The sequence below is a fragment of the Nansenia antarctica genome (genome assembly GCF_963989245.1).
Source record: "Nansenia antarctica genome assembly, chromosome: 3".
Taxonomy (NCBI): domain Eukaryota; kingdom Metazoa; phylum Chordata; class Actinopteri; order Argentiniformes; family Microstomatidae; genus Nansenia; species Nansenia antarctica.
The window spans coordinates 12,684,505-12,695,468 of NC_137688.1; the positions used below are offsets into that span (position 1 = coordinate 12,684,505).

The 10,964-nt window shown below is 49.3% G+C and overlaps 1 protein-coding gene across 1 annotated transcript in view; it reads right to left on the reverse strand.

Annotated features, from left to right (window-relative positions):
* mbnl3 (muscleblind-like splicing regulator 3) overlaps window positions 1-10,496 on the reverse strand; it is a 20,896-nt gene extending 10,400 nt beyond the window's left edge. Inside the window, exons 1-3 of the mRNA XM_080525337.1 lie at window positions 9,818-10,496; window positions 3,689-3,853; window positions 2,704-2,943 (exon numbers count right to left, since the gene is read on the reverse strand). Coding sequence (XP_080381463.1) covers window positions 2,704-2,943; window positions 3,689-3,853; window positions 9,818-9,991 — 579 coding nt within the window. The 5' untranslated portion in view covers window positions 9,992-10,496. The remainder of the gene's footprint in view (window positions 1-2,703; window positions 2,944-3,688; window positions 3,854-9,817) is intronic.
* Between the last annotated feature and the right edge of the window lie 468 nt (window positions 10,497-10,964).

Sequence of the window (10,964 nt, forward strand, 5' to 3'; positions counted from 1 at the left end):
AGAGAGACAGAGTGAGTAAGAGACAGAGTGAGTGAGAGAGACAGAGAGAGTGAGAGAGTGAGAGACAGAGAGAGTGAGAGAGTGAGACAGAGTGAGTGAGAGACAGAGAGAGAGAGAGAGAGAGACAGAGAGAGTGAAAGAGAGAGAGAGAGAGAGAGAGTTTGTTATAGTCTGGATTAGACATGGTCCATGGATCTACAGTATCTACAATAGACCTTTAGTTACCCCACAACACCGTCACAACTGTCATTAACGGCCTATTCAACCTCTATTCAGCCCGGCCCTCTACCTCTGCCTCTGCATTGACAGCTTTGTCTGGTTCCTTTTCACCGCCACAAGAGGATGCTCCTGTTGCAGGTTTCAGACCCGCAGGCTGAGACAATAGGACAATGGGACAGCCTTGACTCCATTCTCTAATGGAGCACGTTGCTGTAACCATGTGCCCGGAACGGAGGAAGAATCGGATATAGACAATTACACACGACAACAGTGGAATGAAAAAGGGAGGTGAAGGGTCGAAATACCACGTCATAGCAGGGCTGCAGGCTGCGCTTCAGAGGACCGCCAGCGGGCTGGGCAGGGTTAGCAGGCATGAGCACATGATGGCAGCCAACCAATGAGGATCAAGCAAACACACAAACACAGACACAGACAGAGACACAGACACAGACAGTGGAGATAGGGCCTAGGTAAGTCAGAGGAGCAATGCATGATGGGAGAATGAGTTAGAAATATATATAAATATATATATATATATTTATAAAAAATAAAATAAAAAATAAAAAAGACTGGGGGAATGAAATTGAAGGAAACACTTTAAGAGCAAAAAAACATAAAGTGTGACACAAAAGCATGGTGGTCACAGAAACCACGATGAAAGGATGTGAGGTTTGATGAGGAGGCAGATTTGGCCAGCTTTCAAATGCTTAAAGAAATGCAGACCAGTGAACCAGCCGATATCGATGAACAAGCATTAGTGTAAAGGTGCTTCAAACATTTATCACTCTATCACTCGCAAACATCACTCTCCCATTTGTTTTCCTTGCTCTTTGTATATCTCACATGCTCTCTCTCTCTCTCTCTCTCTCTCTCTCTCTCTCTCTCTCTCTCTCTCTCTCTTCTCACCCTGTCTCTTCTGTTTTTGTTCCACCTGCAATGCAGGCAGTCTGTTTACAGGTTTATCCCATTGCCAATTCTCGCTCCTGTTGCTTTTCAACACAAAGGGCCAGCGTCATCACAAGCCTCCAGCAGATCAGAAATAAAAAGCACATCCAAGAATACATCCTCAAATCTCAAAGTGGGTCAAATGCGAGCGCTGTGATTCTCAATTCGTATGTATGCAAAACATGTGAAATAGGGACTCAACAGTGAACAACAACAACAAAGCAGAGTCAATGGCTCAGCTGAGCTGGGCTGGGTTAGGTTGAGCTGGGCTGGGTTAGGTTGAGCTGGGCTGGGTTAGGTTGAGCTGGGCTGGGTTAGGTTGAGCTGGGCTGGGTTAGGTTGAGCTGGGCTGGGTTAGGTTGAGCTGGGCTGGGTTAGGTTGAGCTGGGCTGGGTTAGGTTGAGCTGGGCTGGGTTAGGTTGAGCTGGGCTGGGTTAAGCCTAGTACACACATAAAGATTTTTTAAAAATCATAACAGTTTTAATAGATTTTTTATCTGAGAGAGACCCGACACATGGAGATAAAAAATGATGGATTTAACAGTTTTGATCGTATTGTGTGTGGTGTAATCCGATATTCCCAGTAGAGCACACCACATACATAAAGATCTGATCTACGACAGTCTAGAATCACGTCCCCCAAGCCAGAAATCTTGCGTGATCAGGGTAGTACCTGTAGTACCCTGACTTGACCTGTACGAGGCAGCCATGTGCGACAGGGCAAATAAAGCACAGAAGAACGAAAAGAAGAAGTCAGGTCGCTTCTTGATTGGCTACATTCCATTCCACGTCACAATTGGACTCGCGAGCAGGGTTGCCAGATGGGGCGGGTTTTTATTTTATTTTACAAACATCATTGGCAACAAAAATACAGTTTAGGGGGCAGGAGATTTAGTGGTTTTTAGACTGTGGTTAGGCTGGAAATTGTCAATCCTATCTGGCAACCCAGATCGCAAGTTGTCAGTTTCGCCCACACACAAGAGGACTTTTGATCTGCTCGGAGAATGGTCGGGGCTGACGATCGTAAATATTGAACACGTTTAATATTTACGATCGTCGGCCCCGACCATTATCCGAGCAGACTGTTGGGAGAAATTGACTCTTAACACACCTCACACCACAGGATAATCTTGTAGGATAATCTTTAGAGCCATCCGATAATCGGGCGTTTGCGGTCCTTGGTCGGAAGGGGAGAAATCGGGCCAAAATCGGCTAGATTATCTTTATGTGTGTACCAGGCTTTAGGTTGAGCTAGGTTGAGCTGGGTTGGGCTGGGCTGGACTGGGTTAGGTTGAGCTAGGTTGAGCTGGGCTGGGCTGGGTTGGGCTAGCTTGAGCTGGGCTGGGCTGGGTTAGGTTGAACTAGGTTGAGTTGGGCTGGGTTAGGTTAGCTATCTTAAGCTGGGCTGGGCTGGGTTAGGTTGAGCTACCTTAAGCTGGGCTGGGCTGGGCTGGGCTAGGTTGAGCTAGGCTGGGTGGGTTAGGTTGAGCTAGGTTGAGCTGGGCTGGGCTGGGCTGGGCAGGGCGGCACCGGGACTCACCATGGCGGCGGTGGCTGCGTTCTGGCTGGCCTGGTGCTGGGCAGCCTTGATCCTGGCCTGCAGGTGGGCGGGGGGGTGGAAGTACTTGCACTTGTCGCGGCTGCAGCGGCCCTTGATGTAGTCCATGCAGACGATGACGGAGTTCTCGCTGCCGTCCACCATGGCCGCCTCCAGGGGGTGGGCGTAGCGGCAGTCGCCCTCGCCCCGCGTGCAGTTACCCCGCTGGAACTCCCGACACACCTGGGGTACACACACACACACACACACACACACACACACACAGACACACACACAGAGGGAGGACAGGGACGGGGATGGAGGGTTAAAGAGTGGGATACAGCGAGTATGACACACACACACCACATATACAAATTCATACACACACACCACATATACAAATACACACACACGTGCACACACACGAGCACACACACACACACACACACACACACACGCACACACACACTGAAGTAAACAGATAGACACTCAAGTATACACTCACACACATGTAGACACGTAGACACACACACACACACACACACACACACACAAAACACACACCTCTAGCTTGTCGGTGCGCACGTGTTTCTGTGCAGCGTTGCCGTTGCCCATGGTAGCGAGGCCGGTGGGGCTCCCTGGGACCAGCAGGGGGCCGTTGGGCAGCAGCTCAGGCATCAGACCCATGCCTGGACCCATGTGACTCATGTTCAGGTACGGGCTGAACGCCATGCTGGGACTGGCGGCCAGAGACTGGGTCATAGGGAACGTAGAGGTAGAGAGAGAGAGTGTGGGGGGGGGCAGAGAGAGAGAGAGAGGGAGTGTGAGAGAGAGAAAGATAGAGGGGGGGGGAGGGGTGAGTGAGAGACACATAGAAATCCCTCTTACTGACTCAATGCACCTTAATGGACACTAAACTGTTCAAAATGTACTTGTGTAAAAAAGAAAGAAATAGAAGCTGCTTCCTTACGTAGTGTTGGCTGCTCACGATGGGCTGCAGCTGGGCTCCCGGCAGCATGAACTGCATCTGCTGAGCCAACATGGCCGCCGCCGTCTTCTGCTGGATCAGGTTGTTCCTCCCGTTGATCTCCAGCTGGGTCTTCAGGTGCGGAGGGGGGTGCAGGTACTTACAGTTGTCACGGGTACAGCGCCCCTGGGAGAGGAAAGAGAGGGCGGGGGGAGGGGGGTGTGTGAGATGATACATCCAAGTAGGGTTTCCGTGACAGCCCCCCCAGAAGACAACAGGCCCCCTTCCATCACAGTAGAGGAAGCGCTGATCTAGCTGGATTGATTCCAGTACTGTAGTTTCACATAGTATGCCAGCATGGGACGAGATATACAAATGCAGACAGTAAAAAACGTTTTGTAACCCAAATATTGTATATCAATCGCAGAGCCTCTACATGATAGAGGAGGGTAGGACGGTAGAGGAGATCATTAGTAATAATTGGGACTGAAATAAAAACGCTAATTAAGTCACAGGAGATGGTACATGATGGAGGGTAATTTACAAGAGCTCAGAATTCAATTTCTGGTGTTTTTTTATTCTTAAAATATGCCACACTGGGAGCATCAAGGATATCTGAGAAAACCCAATTAAATTGTTGCTAAATTCTAAATTCCCGTTAATTGCCTTCCATTTCGTGAGATATACTGTTTAAACGAATTACCATTTCAGCGCCCCGGTTAACATTTAGCATTTACCTCGTTATTTCATGAAAAGAAATACACGGCAAAAAAGGAATACTGAGATAACCGTCTGGAAGGAGAGAGTGGGAAAACTGTTGAAGCAGATACGACTGTGTATCTCTGCCAGGTTTGGCTGTTTGCTCACTTGCACACTGCAGTCCCTGGAACCACGCTGACAACAGATAACCTCAGGGGACAGAAAACACATGGCACAATCTCACCCTCGTCCTGGACCGAGCTAGACCACGTAGCCCTGTACCCAGGGACCTATCATCAGTCTAACAAGTAAGGAGCTTTCCACAGGAGGGGGGGGGAAACGAACTTCTCAGAGCATGATTATGTGCACATGCACTGATGATGACATGTTGAGTAGCAGAGAACTAGATCAGGGTGGAGAGAGACTAGTTAGCTAACCTACTGGCTGACCTTATTTAGACCTGGAGAGAGAGAGAGAGAGAGAGAGAGAAGAGAGAGAGAGAGAGAGAGAGAGAGAGAGAGAGAGAGAGAGAGAGAGAGAGAGAGAGAGAGAGAGAGAGAGAGAGAGAGGGGCAGAGGAGGGGCAGAGAGAGAGAGAGAGAGAGAGTGTAGGCATGTACACTCTGCCCCCGAAATGAAACAGAGAGCTATACTCCCTCCTACACTGCAACAAATATAAACAACTACAAAGAGTTTGAAAGCCAAAATAAACACAAAATAAAATATGTATTGGGGGAAAAACACATTGTTCCAAATTGGCAGCCAGATAATGTGGTATCTTGCCACAAGCCTAGGGACAGCTATGGGCACAACACACCAAAGTGAATGTCCTTCTTGTTCTTTTTAAAGTGCTACTTGTGTTACTACTGTAATGTATTGTTATTTTGTGTGAGTGCATCACATCTATGTTTGCTTTGGCAATGTGTGATCATGTCTTACCGTGCTCAGGTCATTGAACTGAATTGAATTGAGAGAGAGAGAGAGAGAGAGAGAGAGAGAGAGGAAGAGGGGGAGGGGGAGAAAGAGAGATAGAGAGATAGAGAGGAAGAGGGGGAGGGGGAGAAAGAGAGAGAGAGAGAGAGAGATAGAGAGAGGGAGAGAAAGATAGAGAGAGAAAGAGAGAGATAGAGAGAGAGAGAGCATAGCTAGTGCCAGAACACCCACACGGTCCCAAACAGACACACCTGCGATGCTGCCTATAGACTGCAATACAGCATGCACACAGACAAACATCCTTTGTATACAGTTACATTTTCTATACAAAGCAACCCACAAACCCAAAGCCTCGCCAGGGCAATAATTCCTTGAGTCCCTTAATACTTAATACTTAATTTTTGGCCACTTGACAAAAGACATCAATTCAAGGTTATCCATTTGTCTCAACGTAACTCATTTTCCTCTACGCGTCCTCTGTGCTGCGCCCTCCCCCCCTCCCCCCCACTGACGGCCTTCCACCTGCAGTCAGACCATGGGGAGTGATGGGGGGAGAGGAGAGGAGGAGGAGATGTTGGTGCAGGAACACTGCAGGTGAAAGCAGAGACTCAGAGGAAACTGCAGTCCCCATTAAACCCCTGGCCTGACAGCAGCTGTCCCTCCCTGCAGATGAGCTGTTAACCGTCCTAAATGAGCTCCTATAATCCCCCCCCCACCTGCCCACCTACACACACACACCCCTCCCCCTTCGCCTCCACCAGGCCTGTATGTGTGTGACACCGCATCGCTAGAGTGGACCGAGCATAAGGGGGGGGGGGGGCGGGGAACACACACATTGTTGTTGTTTTATATTTTGTTGTTTGTATCTTTATGTCTTAAGCACCAACCACACCACGTCAATTTCCTGTATGTGTGAATATACTTGAGACTTATACACGCAAGACTTATACACGCAAGAGACACGCGGCAGGGAAGGGAGACCAGTAAGGTAGTGATGTCACTAGGCAGAGACGGTGATGGTGATGGACGATGTGTCGCGCTGTGATGAGGACGTGGGGAGGACGTAGCTAAAGAAGTGCTGAGCGGTGGCAGAATGCATGCTGAAGGATAGGGGGGGGGAGGAAGAGGAGAACCGCAGTATCTCCTGTATCAGGACCCAGGACACAGAGGCAACAAACAGGCTAACACACATACAGGCTAACACACATACAGGCTAACAACACACATACAGGCTAACACACACACAGGCTAACACAAAGGCAGCCACCGCCTACACTCATAGAAGAAAAGGTGCTATAAACTTGAGAGGGTTTTCTGGGTTGGAACGCTAAAGGCTTCTACATGGAACCTTCAAAGGGTTCTCCACAGGCCAGGGACAGCCGAAGAACCTTTTTTCTAAGAGTGTGTACTGTACTGTCTCCACATTGACAGACATGTAGCCTGTCTGAAACAGCAACAGTCTGGGCCACTAGAGAGGGGAGCTTTGAGCCAGCAGCTCTAGCAGTGTTAAGGGGATGTGCCACAGTAGTAACCATGGAAACAAAAAATAACCACGGTCCGTATAATGACAGGAGAGTCTCCTGAGCCTAACCATGCCGGTAGACTAACGCTGAGGAAACCAGAGGGACAAACCTGCTGTACTGTACAAAACAATGTTCAAATAACAGAAGAAAAAAAAACTGCCTAACATGTGCCTATGCTGTTACTTTTGCAGACGGGAGCGAGAGGAGAGAGAGGAGGAGAGAGAGGAAGAGGCAACATGAAAAGTCATGTCAAGTAGAAGATATTGGGTCAGGGATCTCCTTCTCGTAGCCATGGCAACGCACTAAGCAACAGAGAGGAAGTCCTTCCTAGTACTGTACCCTCTCTGCTGTGCATGCAGAGACGGAGAGAGAGAGAGAGGGGGAGAGTTGAGAGAGAGAGTACAGGTTCAGAGAGAGAGAGAGAGAGAGAGAGAGAGAGAGAGAGAGAGAGAGAGAGAGAAAGAGAGTGCTGACAGTGAGAGAGAGAGAGAGAGAGAGAGAGAGAGAGAGAGAGAGAGAGAGAGAGAGAGAGAGAGAGAGAGAGACCACAACAACATATTGTACATGCATGAAACAAACAAAACATGCTGAGCATTTAGAAATCAAGATGACACCCTTCTTATCAACAAACAGAACCCCATCCCCTATGCTGGTTTGCAGTTCTTTCCAGAATGCTTTTTTAATCTTCCCCTTGACTCCCTGCTGCCCAGGCTAGTCTGCATGCCAGACACCGACACCATTACGTCATGCCAAATGAGCTGCGGCCCTGAGCACCACAGCATCGTATCTCTATCAAGCGTTCATAAACAGAGACTGGGACGAAGGGCAGATTGCCGTGGGGGGAAGTGTCGTGATTTCAGACCAACAACGAGCGACAGCAGCAGCAGCAGCGGTGCAGTTAACAAGGTAAAAGGGGCTCCATGGTTTCCTCCCTCCCCTCCACTCCCCTCCTCTCCTCTCCTCTCCTCTCCTCCCCTTCTTCTCCTCCCCTCCCCCAACAGGTTCCCAGACTGGCCAGACAGAGACAGGACTAATGGCGGTGCAGCAGGAGGGACACTGCGCAGGAGAAGATGCCAGATACGAAGGGGACAGTGAGGAAGCCATTAGCAGATAAATCCATAAATTAGCAAGGATGGGAGGGGGAGGATGAGAGCAGGGCGGGAAAAAGGGAGGGAGGGAGGGAGGGAGGGAGGGAGGGATAGTAGCAGAACAGCACGTGGGGTGGAGATGGAACTTGCTTCCTTGTCCTTCTTCACACGGTTTCAAGTGAAAACAAAAAACAACATACGGCCTTCGCTAGAACAGAAAGTAACAAGGGAGAAAGTGTGTGTGTGTGTGTGTGTGTGAGAATGCACTGCTGTGCCTCCTGATAAAGAGAGGCATGTTGACCTTCAGCTCTAACTTACACACCCTCCCAAAGCAATGGTGTGACCCTGATGCCTACGACAGACAAACAATGCCGTTCACACCAGTTGATTCCCGTTGATACAGGCAGAGAGCTTCTGCAAACTGTCAATACAACCAATACAGAGCAAGGCTGTTGCTATAAACAGCAATGCCACTCAGGAAGATCAAACTGAACTAACCAATGGGTATGCACTCCTGCGCTGTTGCTAGGCCACTCTCTCTCTCTCTCTCTCTCTCTCTCTCTCTCTCTCTCTCTCTCTCTCTCTCTCTCTCTCTCTCTCTCTCTCTCTTTCTCTCTCTCTCTCGCTCCCCATCTCCCTTCTGCTCTGCTCTGGAGGACATAACACAGAAAAATGGCTGAATAATAAATTCTAACTCAATAAACGGGGAGACAGCAGCTGCACTCAGACAGAGAGCCCCTTGTCTGGCTCTCTCTTTCTCTCACGGCAGGGACGCTGGTCAGACACAAACACAAACACAAACACACACACACACACACTGTTTCTCAAGTCCACTGTCACCGTTGGCATGATCAGCTTGTAGTGCTAATGCTATTAGCAAATACAGTATCCCTCTTAATAATATATTACTCCTACTCCTACTACTACTACTACTACTACTACTACTACTACTACTACTATTACTATTACTATTACTACCACTACTACTACCACTACCACTACTACTACCACCACCACCACTACTACCACTACTAGTGCTGCTGCTGCTGCTACTACTACTACTACTACTACTACTACTACTACTACTACTACTACTACTACTACTACTACTACTACTACTACTACTACTACTACTACTACTAACCACTACTACTACTATTACTACTGCTACTACTACTACTACTACTACTACTACTACTACTACTACTACTACTACTACTACTACTACTACTACTACTACTACTACTACCAATAATATTATTATATGCCATTAAGCTGATGCTTTAATCCAAAGCAACTTGTGTGTCAGTGTGTTTAACAATGACCCCGTTTTAGTCTTTCAGTGGAAATGAGCCTGGCCACTAACAGGAAGTAGCTGCAGTGGTTTGGAAACAGAGGAACTGGGCCACATCAGCAGACCAGGAAGAGCTAGTCACTGGTTTGGTCAGAGGGACTGGGTCACATCAGCAGACCAGGACAGCTAGTCAGCAAAATGGCTTCAGAGAGCGAGAGGAGTCACAGCTGAGGACAAACGGACGGTCCCGAGGTCACGTGTTCCTCAAAACACCTCTGGGCTGAGAAAAGTGTTCTGCCTGCGTGGACTGAACAGACATCAGACAACAACCTCTCGTTGTTCTAAACCTAGGATGATGTATAAGTCGATGTATGTCATGACGTAGTGTGTGTGTGTATGAAGGAGAGAGAGAGAGAGAGAGAACAAGAGCGAGAGAGAGAGAGACAACGAGAGAGAGAGAGAGAGAGAGAGAAAGAGAGACAACAAGAGAGAGAGACAGAGAGAGAGAGAGACAACAAGAGAGAGAGACAGAGAGAGAGAGAATGTTTGTGTGCGTTCCCTTGCGTCATTCTCAGGCAGTGCACGGTGCGCGGAGTCTGTGAGGCAGCTGTTACCTTGAGGGAGTCGAAGCAGGCGATGACTCGGCCGTTCTCCACGTGGCAGCTCCGGGCGGGGTGGGCGAACTTGCACTCGGCGTCCGAGCGCGAACAGGTGCCCCTCTGGAACTCCCGACACACCTCCAGAGTCAGCCACTTAGTGTCCCGGCCCATAGCCATACTGACCGCCATCACGGCCACTCACACTCTCACACACACACTCTGGGCTGGACGACAGGTGTGCAGGGGGTACTGGACGGGTTTGGTTGTAGGGGGGCAACTCACAACACTGATGCAAATGAAAAAGAGAAAAAAACACTCCCTTAAGACAAATAAATAACAGGTCCTTTGGGATGACTTGAGTTTATGGGTTTAGTGGAAATAGTCTTGACTTCTCCTGTGTACGATCAGGTCACAGATCCACTGGTTACGGGGAGGGGGGGCGAATATCAGGGCTCAACAGTGAGCAGAGGCCAGCTCTGCCAGGAAAAAAAAAGGAAAGAGTTCGAGCACCTCACTCTGGCATGCTGGGATATGTAGTTCAGACAGGCACTGTTCTTCTTCTTCTTCTTCTTCTTCTGCCTCCTGTCCGGATGTGTCTCTCCGGGCCTCTCTCTTCTCTCTTCCTCTGGTCCTCCTCCTTTGACACAACACTAGATCACCTCTAACACCCACAGCTAATTCACAGATGTGCTGTCGCTGTCCTGACGTCGGCACGGCGATGACCTGGACGCTCTCTGGAGCAGTAAATATGGCTGTTCGGGAAAAAAAATAACCGGAAAGATTAAATGAAAAAAAAAAAACAGGACCTTATCGACCGGTGTCCTTGTATCGATGAGACGAGGTGGCTGGAGGAGGGAGGAGGTGGTGGGGGCTGCGGCGGGGGCGGTGGGTGGGGGGATTGCAGATCAGCAGCGGGACAGATGACTCTCTGGCTGTCAGTGTGAAATATAGCCCCATTCAAGGCCAAACATACACAGCAGCGCTCTGCTGTCCTGTCACCTAGCGGGGCCGGCTCAGAGGAGGAGCCCTACGCAGACACCAGCAGCAGCAGCAGCACGGCAACACACACAGCAGCAGCAGCCAAGCGCTCGCACGGCCAGGGAGACGACAGTCCCAGACGACAGCAACTGAAGCCTGCAGCCGCTCACACAGTTAGGCACTT